This window comes from Psittacula echo (genome assembly GCF_963264785.1).
Source record: "Psittacula echo genome assembly, chromosome: 1".
Lineage (NCBI taxonomy): Eukaryota > Metazoa > Chordata > Aves > Psittaciformes > Psittacidae > Psittacula > Psittacula echo.
Window position 1 is genome coordinate 9,322,683 of NC_137735.1, and position 16,502 is coordinate 9,339,184.

At 46.9% G+C, this 16,502-nt stretch overlaps 1 protein-coding gene across 1 annotated transcript in view; it reads right to left on the bottom strand.

The window, feature by feature from the left end:
* MXD4 (MAX dimerization protein 4) overlaps positions 1–16,205 on the bottom strand; it is a 39,154-nt gene extending 22,949 nt beyond the window's left edge. The window contains exons 1-3 of the mRNA XM_080614802.1: positions 16,056–16,205; positions 15,335–15,434; positions 6,022–6,051 (exon numbers count right to left, since the gene is read on the bottom strand). Coding sequence (XP_080470928.1) covers positions 6,022–6,051; positions 15,335–15,434; positions 16,056–16,119 — 194 coding nt within the window. The 5' untranslated portion in view covers positions 16,120–16,205. The remainder of the gene's footprint in view (positions 1–6,021; positions 6,052–15,334; positions 15,435–16,055) is intronic.
* Between the last annotated feature and the right edge of the window lie 297 nt (positions 16,206–16,502).

Sequence of the window (16,502 nt, forward strand, 5' to 3'; positions counted from 1 at the left end):
AAACCATGGTGGCTGTCAGCTCACAAGCTCTTAAGACATTACCTTGCTTAAGCAGTGCAGAGGTACATTCATTGCAGTTCCCTGGAGTTGCAATAAACCACTTCACACCAAGCAGATGGTGTGCAAAAAGTTCATTACTTGATGAGAAAACCAGAAGAAACAGATGTAATACGGAGGTTTGGTTCTGCTAGTACGATAAGGTCGTTCCCACCACTTGGAGCAGCCACATTATCTGGGTGGTTTATGTATAACATGGACATGTCCTAGAAATGGCAGCAGTTTTTATAGACCCGTTACAGCAATGAAATCTGTACCAGGTCAGTAAGACCCATCCAGCACTCTCCACACAAGAGCGGCCAAAACTGGATGCTTAGGAGAAATACTAAACTGACAAAGTGACCTGCACTGCTCTGTACTGTAAATAAATACTAGCACTCAAAGAAGCGATCCCATCCTCTCCCTGTGCTGGCATTAGGGTGTGCCCGTGACAGTGAGCGGGTCAGGAAAACGAACTTGCTGAAGAAACAAACTTCTCCCTTCCCTCCTGTGCTGGCAGGAAGCAGGAGCCAGCAGCAGTGTGCAACTGAGTTGGGTTGAACTCCCAATGGAATCATAAAATAGCAGACTGGTTCAGGTTGGAAGGGACCTTAAAGCTCATCCAGTTCCAGCCCCCTGCCACAGGCAGGGACACCTTCCATTAGAGCAGCTTGCTCCAAGCCCCATCCAACCTGGCCTTGAACACTGCCAGGGATGGGGCAGCCACAGCTTCTCTGGGCACCCTGTGCCAGCGCCTCAGCACCCTCACAGGGAAGAGCTTCTTCCTAACGTCTCATCTAAATCTGGGTGACCCTTCCCTGGAAGTACTTTACCTCCAGCATCAGTCAGGGGGTTTCCTCAGCTAGTGGCAGCACCGTAGCTTTATAACGTGATGGATCAGCGCAGTTCTGTCTTTATGCTGCACGACAGTATTAACTGCAACAGTAATTTGCAATTCTGAAAAGGCAGCCCATAATACAAATAAACATTAAGCATTGTGTTGGTATGCTGTTATTTCCATGACCTTTCTGTTCTGTTTCAAAACTTCCAAGTTTATCAGCAGCTGGCAATTACACGCTTTTCATTAACCCTGCAATTTAGTAACATGAAGAACCACAGAGGGAATTCCAAGACATCCACCTATGCACTTTCTCAGCTTATATGAACTTTAAACTCCAAGTAAACCTGGTGGGTGAAATTAATGCACCAATCAACGCAGCTGTGACCCTGGCATGTGCACCTCCTCCATGAGAAAGCTATCTATTAACACTTAACTTCAGAGGCACTTACTCCCTTTACTTCATCAGTGTCATAATGCGCCCATGAAAATATGAATTTCTTATTGAAGCCTACATTTATGTGCAGACACCTGCATCACACACATGGTGATGCAATAGAACAACCTTTTTCTGGCAAGATTTTAGGTTTAAGGGCTACACAAACCTCAGGACAGCATTACCATGTGCACACGCAGGAACCCCTTTAGCGCGGTAAACAATGCATACATTAGGCTCATATGGGAAGAAGGAAAGGTTTGTTTTCTTCTTCCAAAAGATCTTGCAAGTCACCACGTCTCATGTATGCCCCATCCTGATCTTGCACTTCCCAAAAGTCAGGGCTGATCCAGGCCATGTCCACAGCAGTCTCCGCTCACTGCAACACGAACTAGTGAGCCTGAACAAGAAGAGAGGCCTGCTCTCCCAACACCCAGTGACTGAGCTAAACGCTTCCACACTTCTTGGAGCAACTTCCATAGGAAAACAGCAAAATGCCTCTAGAGCACATCTCTCCCAACAGCACTGCCTGGTTTTCACCTCCATTTGGCTCAGCTTGCCTGGGGACCTGAGATGGGATCTGTTGATTTCTCCAAGCAGGAGAGTACTCACAAGTCAGATGCTGCAGTGCTAAGCACTGCCATGCTCAGGATCACCAATCCATCCTGACCACAGACATGAATCAGCTCCCCTTTCTCATTACACTGCCACTGCTTCTAGGAGTTCACTGTTTGGGGGAATGCAGGCAGAAAAACCCCTGCTGCTGCTGCTCTGCCCCTTCCCACTTCTTGAGAAGGAAAATCCAAACAGGAAAACCCCATAGACAATAATACAAACGGTCTGACAGGGGCAGGAGATAGCTGCCCATCTAGATCAAGCCATAGTTACCCAGCCAAGGCATTTGCTCAGCTCACACAGTGCCAGAGAGGGGACAGCAGCATGTGGCGTGCCGATTTCAAGGCACTTTCATCAATTTCCCCACTAATTCTTAAAAGCTGTTCTTTACAATCATTAAGTTTCACCAGCCATTGTTAATGCTGAACTCCTCCTGCAGCAGAGCTCCTCACAACCAGGCAGGAGTGAAATTACTTTGTCACCAAAGGAGCTTTGACAGGTCAGTCCCAATATCCCTCATCAGAGCTCCATCCACCTCTGACAACAGACAGGGCCACAGCAGGGAGGTGTCAATTCCTCCCACAGAGCAGTAAGATGACCTCAGTACAATCTTCTGGGGGATTCATCTTGGGTTCTACATTGCAATGTAGAACCAGTATAAACTGATGCAAATAAATGAGATCATCCTGTCTCATTTTAAGAATCACAGACTTGTAGAATGGTTTGGGTTGGAAAGGACCTTAGAGCTCATCCAGTTCCACCTTGCCCTCCACACAGGCAGGGACACCTTCCACTAGAGCAGGTTGCTCCAAGCCCCTGTGTCCAACCTGGCCTTGAACACTGCCAGGGATGGGGCAGCCACAGCTTCTCTGGGCACCCTGTGCCAGCGCCTCAGCACTCTCACAGGGAAGAACTTCTTTCTAACGTCTCATCTCAATCTTCCCTCTTTCATTTTAGAGCAGTTCCCCCTTGTCCTGTCACTACATGCCCTTGTGAAAAGTCCCCTTCTAAGAAGCTCGAGTCTCTCATGGATTCTTGGGGGTTTTCTACCCTGTGAAAGTTGCATTCCTCTGTAGAGCTGTCAGGTTAGGTAGGTTTAAAAACAGCCTTGCCAGAAGTCATGATTACTGATATATTTGCTATTTACGTTGCTCTGTGAAAGCCTACTGATATAATGGTCCATCTGAAAACAGTAACAAAAATATATACATCAGTATATATGTATGTATTTGTCCTCTGGAACTAGTCACATCTAGGCGCTATTCCGACTGACCTGTCTGTAATTATTAGACTATCTTCTAGAACCTCAATCACACGGGACCAAAGCAAGACCTCCAATAGGGGATGAGTCCTTACACAGTTTCACTATATTAAGCACACACCGAAGGTATGAGCAGGGTATTCTAGGCAGACTTAAAGCAGAGAAAAAGGAATTTTACCTATGAATTGCTGACAAACACTTTACCATAGTTGTAGCCTGAGTTTTATCATATAACAAGAGTTTTTTTTAGATTTACGTCTCTGCTTCCATTTGTCTTTCCCTGAGCATCCCTCAAAAGCATAGAGAAAAGAGCCCTAACAGTAGAAAATGCAAATTAAAGCAGTGGTGCCAAACAGCCGAGCCTGCACACACAGAGATCAACCACTGCCATCCCTACTGACATTAAAACCAGTGAAGAACCTGAAACAGCACCGGGTACCATTACAGGTGGCTTTCTGATTAGTGGCAGCTGTGGCCACTCTCATGCAGGACCTGTAAATGAGGAAGCCATTTCCCTGCTCTGCAGCACTCGGTCCAGCCCAGAGACACCACGTGGGGCACGGGGCAAGCAAGAGGATATGAGCAGCCACCTCCTCTCTTCCTCCATGATGGGCTCCTGTGAGATAACCAAGTGTGTCTCAGGCAGAAGCATCATGGCAATGATGATTCAAAGGCACTGGTCCTGGAAAGGGACACACCTCCAAAATCAACATCCAGTGTTTCACAGCTGGCAGGAGGAAGGCTCTGCTGCAGGAACATACTGGCTGGGAATCTTCCTTTAAACTTTGCCAGATGCTCGACGGATTTTAATGCATTTTTAGTAAAACAGAGTGAAAACCAGTACAATTGGGATTATCAGCTCATACGCACACAAGGCTGGAGGAGGGAGTTGTTAAAAAACATTAAAATTACAAGAGTCCTTCACAGCAGTACATCAGGTAACTAGAATTGTACACCTCATCTGCTTTTGTGAGCACCCATCTGCACATACAAGGATCTTGCTCTAATTTGCAGGTTCTCACCAGGATTAATAAAACTCTGGCTTCAGGTACAGTCTGACTGTAGGAGGTACAGCTAGCTGCAGCAGTTACAAATGTTAGTTGTATAATCATAAGACATACCTTGCGGTTTACCTATTTTGACCTTGAGACAGCAGAGAAAGAAAAGGTAGCAAGGCAAATACTCTATGGTCCAGCTACTACAAAGATACAACACAGAACTGAAAGTGAGAACAGAGGTTGGACAATTAATGTCCTCCTTCTCTCCCTGCATCTGCTGCAAAAGCTGCTGTGCCTCATTTACGGTGCTGCTTAAACAGCAGAGGGAAGAAGAGGCAACTCCATGTTCAGGTTATAAAAATGACTGGAAGTAAAAAAGAAAAAAGAACTATTCAGTTCAGATGACAACAAGTCAGTAATGATGGTGTAGGGGAAAAGGAAGAAATAAAGCAGAGTATCTAGAAAGAGGATGGAAAAAGAGTGAGAAAGAAGCACAATTTGGGCCAAAGATAATTCTTTCACTGTTAAAGAAGTGTGACCGAAGGACAGAATTTTGAATGAAGCTATTTTCCTGAAGACTCTGCTGGCAGAACTCCTGCCAGCTGATTTCACTGCCTCGGCCAGTGTACCGCATTCAGCAGCCCAGGCCTGCGTTCGTGAGCTTGAGCCTTCCCTAGTTCCTCTCATCTCTAGGATGACCACGTGGCTATTAGGCAGAGCTATAGTTTACTCATATTACAACTAAACTACAGGAAAGCATGGAGGCGTGCAGGGGAAGTGATGGTCTAGCTGCTACAGAACTGCGGCCACAAAACAACACACATAACTCCCCCGTGAGTTCAGCCTTGTGCCATCAACCATGTTACACTTATTCAGAAGCATGCAAATAGGTTTCGTCATCATATTCACACACACACAACCCCCTTGCTTTCTTTGAATGCATGAAACCCAAAAGACCACAAGCTACAGAAAAAAATCCAAAACCCCAAAAACCTACCCTGAAGAGTTTACCCTGCTGCCTGAATGATAAGTGAAAGGCAGTGATCCCACAGTGAAGGGGGACAGTTTGCACTCGGAGGTTCTCTGTGTGCAACGACAGAGCAGAGCACCCCAGGAGACATCCTACAGCTAAAAACCTCATCTGCAAACAAACTCTGACAAGATACAGCAGATGGCAAACACTGCCTCCAAAACTCTGCAAACATGAGCTCTTTAAAAATCACGTCTTCAGGGTCTAATGAATGTCCTCGGTAAAGTAAGTGCAGCTTTTCACAGCGCTGGGTGCAGAGAACCAGGGCTGCAGCTCAGGAATTGCTGACTTCTCGCTCACACACAGCTCCTTGGACAGGACACATACCAGCGAGGAAGCAGATGGAGAGGAAGAACATAGCTGTAGGTACTTACATGCAAGATGGAAATTAACTGCACTTTAGGCATACTTTAAAAAAACATAGAATAACGCTGTGTGACATACTGTTCCCAAAAATCATCCACCTTAATCACAAACTGCTTTGGTTGTACTCATAGCACTTAACACCTCAAGCAAACAGTTGCTGCAATTAGAGTCTTTATTTGTAACTCTGCGGTTAACCGGTTACAGCATTAATCAGTCCAAAGCTAATTATCAGGGATGATTCAAAAACAGCATACCAAACAATAGGAAAAAAAGCCAAGTAATATTATACCTATTACATTTTAGTTGATTAAACAAACCCCCAACTCTATATAAACTATTCAGTGCAGAATCAAAACAACTTCAACACAACATTCTTCGATAAGCATGGTAATTCTAACGTCAGTCATACATCTTTTAATGTGCTTTTTGCTCAGGACTTACCTATGTTTTTCTAGTTCGTTGTGTGATGACCTATTAAAAAGAAAAGAGAAATATTAGAGAAAAGGCTAAATAAACCAAGAGTTAGAATATTTAAAAGCCAACATCTGCATAAATTGCAAAAGAGCTCTCTAAAGCATGTATTTCTATGGGTTATGAAACAGCTTCGCTGTTAAATCAGTTCACTTTTACATCCCTTAGATATTTCAAGTTATCAACTTAATTTCCATGAGTGAACCATGGGTTTGGAGGGGGAACGATAATAAATTTGCATTTATTAGCGTTCAATAGATTCAGCGACAGAATTGGACATAAAAAACTGAGCAGGTTAGTAATAACAACAGCCCACAACATTTTTATCTGCGAAGGAAAATTATGAGGGGGCAGAAAGCATTAGAAGATCTAAATGGTAACAGGCAAGAGTAAAACGCACCCAAAAAGCCAGCTTTCAAGCCCACAGAGAAGCAGAAAGAAAAATCAGCAGCTAACCACTGCTGTTGCTGTTGGCATCTTAATGGCAAAAAGGAGAAATCTTCTTAATTCTTCTGAGTCTACAAACAGGAAAAAATCTCCTGAACTGCCCACATCAATATGCTGTTCTCTTCCAGTCTACTAGGATTTTGGATCTCCCCCCTGGTGATGCCTCAGGTTTTTCTGCCATCAGAAGGCAGTGCTAACTTCTTGGAGGATCGTTTTCTTTTTGATTCAGCTGGAAACACCGATTTTATTTATTTATACAGCTCAGATTAAAAGCATTCCTAAAATGAAGTTATTGTCACCACTTCAAAACCAGAAACTTCCTGGTTAGCTCTGTCCTACTGAAAACATGTCCAGTACGTAAGGATCAAAAGATACAAATGCAGCGGCAGCGTTTATAGCGGGCAGATTACGTCAAAGCAGCTCTCCTACATCATGCTGTAACCCCTGCCTGCATCTGACCATTGTGTGCTGACCAAGACAGCTTTGTGGAGGTGTCAGTCTGCTGGGGGAGCAGAGACACCACAGGGTGAGAAAGTCCTCCTGCACAGCTGCACAACCTGCCTGGTCACGAGCCACTCTGCCTCTCACCACACACACGGATGCAGCTGGATGCTGCGGTGTACCTGGGTGTTCCTGATGATGAAAGCAGCTCTCAAGGGGAAAAAGAAACTAAAGCTCATGCAGAGAAATAGCCAGTGAACAAACCTGCTACTGATTTTAGGCTGTGCAGCTCCTGATGCTGCAAAGGAATGAAGCGAACTGCCCCTCTGCAGGGAGAGGAAAACCCAAATGCTTCGAGGTTCAGCACTGATGCCTAATCCACTTTTCAGTGGAAAGCATCCCAGTGATGTTACATCAACTGGGATTGGCATCAATTGGCATCAACTATGCCAATCCTTACAGACACCTTTTTGTGAGTCACAATCAGGTAATGTCTGTATTCCTACAGTGCTATGTAAGTGCTCCCAACCAATGCAGCAAAACTGGAAGTGTTTTTACACATATTCTGTGCTACATTAATAGGTCAAGGTGGGCTGTGCTTGCTGCGATTTACTGCCTTTGCCATTTGACCATAATAAGGGGATACTGGTTTTATTTTCTACTCCTACACACACAAAAAGATCAGACTTCTTCTCCACAAATGTTTCTCCAAACCAACGTTCACGAAAAGCGACAACGTCAAAGTGACGATGCCAAAGCCACCACCGTTTAAAAAACACACAGAAAAAGTAAGTTCAGTACAGAAAGATTTTCCCCAAACATCTCCCAAAAGTCACTGTCTGCAGGGAACTCTGGAAGACAGAAGAAATACAGGCTGGTCTAGATTCACCCCTATGGCATGACCTCCCTGATATTCTTGGCAATTATACACAGAGATGAACACAATCACTGTAACCAGCCAATTCCAAGCTGCCTGCTGCAGCAGAGCTCATACTTGGCTCTGGGAGCATGCAGAAGAACCCTGGCCATGAAATTCAACCTGCACAGAGTATTTTCCTGGGTTAAGAAAGGATGCAATGAGTAGCTGGAAGTCCTTCCCTGTGCGGCACATGTACAAGATATCTCTGGCTCATGAAGGGTGACTCCTGTATTCACCTGGGATGTCCCGCCAGACCTGCTCTGGAGGGGCACAGCTCTCCATCCTGGTAATGCCAGCAGCAAATGGAGCAGTGGTGCACATGTGCCTCTTTGTAGAGCACTCAGGACACAAAAGCCTAACCGAGACCTGCGGTGTGCAAAAGGGCATCAGCCACACATTTCAGGTTGTGTGGGGATGCTGACTAATGCCTTAACTATCAGGCCCTATTCAGGAACCAAAACTGAGAGTTTTGACATTTACCTGACAGTTGCTCCACCTACGGAGCAAGTTAACTATCCTATTACAAGCATGATGGGTTTTTTTGTTGGGTTTCTTTTCAGAAGAGATGTTTATTCTCTCCTTCACTGTCTACAGCACAGTGTATTGCAAGAATATCCATCTCCTTCTGCTCTCATGCAACCTCAAGTGAGGGGAAAAAGTAAGAACCAGTAGTCCAAGCACTACTTATTTCAAAATGGAGTCTTATTACTCTAGTAAGAGATAAGATGTAGGCTAAGAAAATACATGTATATATATATATTTATATAAGAGGCAGATGTACGACTGTGGTTTTCACACAAATGGTCTGTGGAGCCCTTCAGAAGTGGCTGCAAGAGAAAGAAGACTTTTGGTGTTTAGCTTAAGTTCACCGTATTGGGTTCTGTATCTCCAGGCAAAACGTGGGGGAGTTGGGGGTGGCAGTGGTGAAGGGAAGGTGTCAGTAAAAAGGCTCAGATAAAAATAAAACAGAAAAGCCAACAATAAAAGAATCATCAGCAAAATCATAGATTAAGGAGGAAGAGACTGGGAACGCTGCTGCTCAGGCTACATTGTTGACTTGAGACAGCCCTGATATCCCTTTAGCAAATGCCGAGCAGCTCACCAGCTATGAAGCAGCAGTTACATTTTCTGTGTAAATAAACTGTCAAAAGAAGATTTGAAAGAAGGGGGAGGAGCCAAGTAAATGCACATGTTGGTGTGCAAGATGCTTTGGCACTTCAGCAGGTCCCCAGAGCTGTCCCATTCCACCACTCTCCCTCCACTAAACAAGAATTCTAGGTATGTGATTAGAGCATTTGGTCGATGCACCATCCAGCAGACAGACCTAAGCTATGAGGATGGGCGCTAACCAAGGTAACACTAACACAGAAAAGACAAGTCTTCCCCAAAGCCCAATTTCTACCAGTTCATAGGTGAGCCAGCAGAGGCTGCCCACATGCCTCAACATGGGCTGATGTTTCACTGTATGTGTGGTGCGCTGCCTGCTTCATTATTAAGACACCTTCTCTCATTCCTCCATCTGCCCCAGCAGACAGTGCATCCTGTCAGGAGGAAACCAGCACAGCTCCTGACAAAAGCAAAGACATAGCGGCAACACTGCTGACATTTTCTCCCTGGTTTTAATGGGAGCCAGGTCTAGACCGTGAGTCACCAGTATGCTACCAGTTGCCAACGCATTTTAAAGCACTACAGGGAGCAAAGCAGGCCAGTTAACCAAGTGCTTAAAACATCCTGCCCGTGCCAGGGCTTTCTGGTGCAGGCAGGGTTGGCAGGGTGCTGTACAACTCATGCAGAGGACACCACTCCACCTAAGGTCACACAGCTCTTGGAGGGCCACATGGACTACATTGCCTGTACTTCACCTTGTGTGCAGCCCAAAAGAGTAAGAACAAACGGAGCAGGAAGTCTGACAAGGTGCTACACGTTTAGCATCTGCATCCAGTTCCCACTCCCAAGTGTGTTGGTGTGTAAGAGCACGCAGCTCATATGCTTGCAGTCTTGTCTGGATGCAACTGCTACACAGCTTTTGGCTGGAAGGATCCTGATCCGCTTCCACATGTGTAACCTGCCATGGGATGCACTTGAAAATACCAGAGCCCACCACCTGAATCACCAGAGATGAGGAGCAGGGCAACACTAAACCTGAGCATAAGCACGTGTCCTGCCATTGTACGCCGCTCCTGGGCTTGTTGGGCTTTTTACATTTGTCTTAAACTGGACACATTGCTTACAGCCCGTCAAAGGAACAGCCTGTATGGAATTAATCCACTAGAAATTACTTTCGCATTCTCCTCATAGCAAAATTTAACCAGCCCTACAGATGCAGCCGGGATCTGGGAGCCAGGCATACTGGCACAGCATTGCTGCAGAGCTCGGGCTCCAGTACCTCATTCAAGTTTGGGCTGCCACATGTTTGCGGTGGCGAGGTCAGAACACACTTCTAATATGGTGGCAATTTGTTTTCCTCAATTTGCACGAGCACTGCAGCTCCCAGGCACTGCAGACCTACTGTGGCTCCTAAGGGGTGACAGACCAGTTGGTGAGATCTATTGTATTGAGACTAGAAAGCATCAGTTCCAAAAACAAGTGCAGTGATATCAATTGCTGTCCCTCTGCTGCCAGCTTGAGGAAAGCAAACCCAGGGGATCCATCGAATTCCAAAAGCGAGGCAGAAGGAAAAGCAGAGGAGCCGTGCCTGCACAGTCTGGTTTGCAGCGTTTTATTCCTGGCCTCCCACAAAAAACAAGGAAAAAGTGAAAATAAAATCAAAATCAGGCTGTGATCCCTATGCTGCTTTGTGTGGGCACTGAAAAATATCTGCAGAGAGCGAGGAGCTCGCTCTGCAGGCCACAGGTTGACCCTCGCCATGAGCCAACACTAACAGAGGAATTCGGACATTAAGCTCTGTTTTTATTTGAAACACCAAATGCAGCTTTCATCTTTTTCTAGATATAACCCTTCACCAGAACACAGAACAAAGTACAAGTCTATTTATGTAACACACGAGCAAAAATATTAATTAATAGATACAGAAGATATATTTATAAACCGGCATTTATTTTACTTCCCCTCCTTCAAAAAAACACCTCCTAAACTAACAGGCCAAATACACTGCACCACCGACATCAGTTCCTTTCCCTGCAAGTAAATTTAACTGTGACCTCACTAGACTGGCATCTAACACTACTAAGATGTGAGTTTTCGTTTTACCTTATTTCTGACCCTTTTGTGGCAAAGCAGCTCCCTGAGCTCCCCTGTGCACAGACAGACACGCACCTCACCCCCACATACCTGCTGCCATTACAGCAAGGGCAGAAGAAAGCCCAGATACCTGCAAGCTCCATGGTTTTCTGTCAAAGTGCCTTGCCTCATGACCAGACGTCACCACATTTCAGATTTGAGTCATATTCCCCCTCAGCATATTGCACACGTGTTACCTATCCATTTCCTTGGAGCAAAAAGGGAGCTTGGGGGGACTTCTGAATATTTATTCTTCATAATTCCAGAGCACATCTGCACTAAGCCCAGCTATTTGTTTTATGCTTTTCCTTTCATTCCAACTACACATTAACAAGAATTATTAGACTGCATGGCACTGTTTTAGGAACTTTAGGCATTTATTACACTGTGGTCAAACACCTGATAACTCTTTGTGTAACAAGACAATGCGACCTGGCTTTACCTCCCCCCAAAAGACAACCTTGTGCGTTTCTCCAATCTCCTGCCTCCTTTCCAAAACAAGAATCCAGTTTCATTTGCCAGAGGATTTTGGCCAAAACTACTGGAGAGGAACAAGTCTGAATCTCAGCTGAGGACACAGTACAAACAGCAAACCAGAAAGAGAGAGAAAACAAAGCAGTTTGGTTTGTGTGACATGGAAAAGGCACATCACAGGAAACTGAGGGAGAAGAAAACGCATACAATCAAGTTATTTTAATGCAGAGTTGAGAAAGAAATGGCTAAGAATTGTGTCTGATTGCTACCAATAACCACAAGAATACTGTTTAGCAACAAGCTGCTAATGGCCACTTCCAATTTTGATCCAAAGCTATCAGTGGACAAAGCAAAAATGTTAAATTCCTGCACTGGAGAGAAGGCTCATAGATTGCAGTTAATTAAATGTAATTCTGCTGTTATTTTTCCCTGCATGAAACCAAACCTGTCAGAATTACTTCTCACTTAATTGCAGTTGAGAGGCTACGAAGCTTTTAACCCAGACCTCAGCATCCTGTCCAAAGGGAGGGCAGCTTTCCTCCCCCTTCTCCTGTGGATCTGGGCCTTGCCAGCCATCAGCGAGGGGATGGAGGTATCAAGGTATGACTTCTTAAATGACCACCTCTGCAGAGGAAAGAGATGTCCATCAGCACCCTTGCTGAACTTCAGGGCAGCTTCCACCCTGGCACAGTCCCCCAGCAGCTGGTCAGCACACCTTTACTGCATGGGGGACTTCACTGCATGGGGGACTTCACTGCATAGGGTATGCTCTGTCCCCTCCACAGGCAGGCAACATGGGGGAGAAAACACAGAACAAAGAAGGTACAGCACACCAGGCTTCTTCACATCTGACGGTTTTTCTCCTCCTCCCCTCTTTTCTGATTTTCCAAGAATGAGGAGGAAGATGTTTTTCATGCCTTTATATATGTATAGCTCATAAAGGATGAAAAAAATATATACATGTATAGCTGTATCACTTTTTAGTCTGATCAGATGCTGCAAGCAGCAGGATACAAAAATAGACAATGAAAACAACAAAGCCCCTGCAGTTTTGAAATGTGCGGTTATCTGCTCCTTTCCTATTCCTCCAGCCTGAAGTACGTATTTTTTGAATGTAAGAAAAACAACGCACTAATAAGGCATATATTTCAGACATGTACACAATCATGCCTGCCTGCCTCTGATGCTCCAAACCCAGCACGTCTGGAAAAAGGTTAAAGTGGAACAAGATGGTCAAACACTTTGTCTGGTGGTTCACATCACCCAGAGGATCTGACCACTTCAGATCCTCTGATCTTTGGGCACTCGTCTCCCCCTGTAATCTTTGGGTTGCTTAGGACAATTTAACTGTATTATCAAAAATACCAACTCTAGTCTGGGGCTTGGAGCCTATAACCTAAAAGCTCCAAATAATAATAAACCAGCGACGCTGGTGTACCTCACGCATTTTAGACAGGATGTTCAAATGTTAAGGATAATTTCTGCCCCTCAAACCTAAGCTCACAGGCAAACATGAGCAGCGACTGCTAGATGTGGGCACAGCGCTGGTAAGTACAATGCAGGGGTGCCCACACGGGCTGCTGCACCTCCATCCCTGAAATAACATGGTGCTGCATCAAGGCAATGAGCCTCCGCTCCCCACGCCAGCAAGCGAGTCCAGTGACATTGCTGAACCAGGCAAACACCATCCTGGTGGTGGTCACACTTGAAACCATTTCTCAACAAGCATTATCCTGTCCTGTAACACCAACAACCCGTCCCTAATGTAATCACTGCAGCTAGCAGAACAGAAAGCGCAAGTACATGTAGAGATGGCATCCCGCAGGGTAGCATTTCTGAAGGTTGCCACTGCTACAGAATGAGAATCGAAGCGAAAGACTAGACAGGTAAACACATACCTACAGGCAGAAAAAAAGCAGGAGGGTAACTGCAAGCAGACGTGTATACCTCAGCTTTAACAATGCTAGCAAATCTGTAACCAGAAATCTTTTAATTCTGCTGTATTTGCTAGATTACAAATCCTCTCGTAAAAATTCCTGAAAGCAGCTTACACTTAAGACAAATAACTATTTTGCAGCAGATGACAAGAGACCTAAGAACGGAAACGATGAAATAATAGCTGTAAGTAACACAGATTTATAGAATACAGGCGACAGAAATCTGTGCAATTCAAGGAGCAGTTTAAGGATGGAAATCCTCTGAGACCTGTCTTGGTTAACTGTGATTGGGTTTTTTTTAAAGGCAGAGAGTATATTTTATAAGAAAACAATAAAAAATCTTCAGGAGCAAAGTGCCTCAGGAAACAAGACGCACCTCCCACTGCTGATGACTTTCTTTTCTAAAATGAACTGACGTCTTCTCTATGTTCCAAGATGAAACAAAGAATTCAACTAAACCCCAAAAATGCAGGAGTACTGAAATGAACAGCCCCCCCCAAAATGGTTGCCTTGCTCAGAGCAGGGGCATAGGGGAACAACTTGCTCCCCCTCTGTTATCTCCCAAGACGCACTGCTCAGCCGCAGGGTGCTCACCAGCTCATGTTTATTTCAAGGAGGGAGCTCGTCAGCTTTTGATTTCGGTTTGCACCTCCGGTGGGTGCCCCATGAGCAGCTGCTGGCTGCCTGCCCCGCACCTCCCAGCGCCAGCACACCCAGCTGCCCGCGGCCGTGCGGGATGCCCACTGGAGGAGCGAGAGCAGAGCCGGCCTGCAAGACTCGCTGCTCCTTTGGAATACAAATCACGTACGAGCCGAGTTCATTTTAGGCTATTCTACAGGAGCCACCAAACAGCACGACCGTGCAGAGCAGAGCCTGCGCTGGGAAGAGCATCGTTGCTCTGGGGCGAAGCAGGCCCGCCTGGACACGGTCAATGGTCCTCTCCGGAGCGGCGCTGGAAAAGCAAAGCAGAGCAGGCACAGCACAGGACTGGAGGAGCTTCTAGGCAGGGGCCGGCACTGTCCCTGTAAGACAGCCTCCTGCACGTACACAGCCACTGCCCGAGCAGCAAACAAAGCTGCAGAGAGCCTGCGCACAGCAGCCCTCCGCTCATGCCATCGCAGCACAGGTAGCGGCTGCGGGGAAAACAACAAAACCACCACCACCACGACAAAAAGGCGGACGATCATCGCGATAAATAACAACCGAGTCATGCACTTGGACGGAGCTGCATGCGACAGGCGGGTGGGCGACCCGGCGGTGCAGCAGAAGCCCCGAAAAGGTCAAGTTCACTCCAGCACCTTCTCACTTAATACCTACAGGAGAAGTTCAAGTGCATGGGCAGCTCTCCCCCCGCCACCGTGCACTCACACACCCACTGCGAGAGCCCAGCGCCGTGCTGCAACCGGAGGCTGCATCTGCTCTGGCTGCGATGGGGGAGGCGGCCGGTTCGCTGCCTGTGGTTTATAAATAAATGCGGGGGGGTAAGGGGGGAAATTAGTGCCATGCAAAGAGAAGTCTGGGTGGTGATTATGGTGTTAAGATCTGCAGTAAAAGCTGCCGTCGGTGAGCGCGGAGCAGAAGGAGCGATGAGGGCGGATGGTTTAGAAGTGCAGTGAGTAGTAAGGAGATGGTGTACGCGTGGCAGTGTTTATATGAGAGATCAAAACAGAGCCAAGCCCATCCAGGGAAAAAATGGCGACTACCGGGATGGGGGAAACTAAGACACTGGATTAGTTCTTATTTTTAATAAATGTATGCACTGCACATAAGCTAGACACATTGGAAAAGCTGCCGATTCATTCTGAAAAAGCGGTGCGTCTGTTACCTGTTATTCTGGGATTTTCTGGCCATGGTGCCTGCCTTTGTTTTCTTTCTGGAATAGTCACTATCGAAGGGTAACACTGATGCATAGCCATGTTCTGCTTCTAGGGACAAAGTCAGCATTAGTGGCAATATATTTTTTTCCATGCATTTTTTTCCTCCTTTGCAGGAACGCTAGGGTAAAGAACAGAATTTTTTCCGGTTGATTTGTTTGGATTTTATTCTGGCATCTCTTAAAAAGAAGCGAGACAAAAATAATATAACAACTCGGTCAACCAAAATAAGACAAAAATTGCCGAAATTAGGAGGATTATTGGAGTGCACATTAAAAACGAGGCGGATCATGCAAACCCTTGTCACGCTGCGCTGGGGGATGGGGGGGGGGGGGAAGGGAGCACTGCCATACAATTAACGACTGCCACACACAGCGAAGTGTGAGGTACCCTGAGCGCTGCAACACACACACCATCCCCGTCCGGAGCGTCACCAAAAATAACCCGTTCCGGGGTGTTTTTGTTTGGTTAAAGCAAAGAGGAGAGCACTGTGCCTCCCCCAGCGCGGTGCCTGTGCTGAACCCCGCGGTGCCCGGGCAGGTGAGGCCGCAGGGCTGGTCCCCCGGCCCGGCCCGGGCCGCCCGCCGCCGCCACCACCGCCACACAACAAAGGCCGAGAGCGGCTGGGAGCGCCTGCGGGTGACTGAGGGACTGCCCGCCTGCGCCCAGTACCTCGGTCTCGTCTCTCCAAGTACTCGGCCGCTTCCAGGAGGATTAACAGAGAGTTCAGCTCCATGGCTGCCTGCGCCTGGCCCACAGCCCCCCGTCGCCCCGCGTCGCGCCCCGCGCCGAGTTCACACGCGGGGGACTTCCAAGCCCCCGGTTATAAGGCACCTCGCTCAACCTACATTTGACACACAGCCGACGGGCGGCCCCCGCAGCCAATCGCGACTCGGAATTCGGCGAGGGGGCGGGACGCAGGGACGCAGCCCGGCCAATCAGCAGCCGGAACACCCCCTCCCTTTTCCTCCGGCTGGGGCCGGGAATGTTGACAGATCCCCGTCGCGCCCTCCGATTGGCTGGCCACTATAGTAACAATTTAGAAGCCGAAGCTTAGCAACAGCACGTGGTGGCCCGGCCCCCTCTCCCGCTGATTGGCCGGCTTCTTGCATGTTAAGC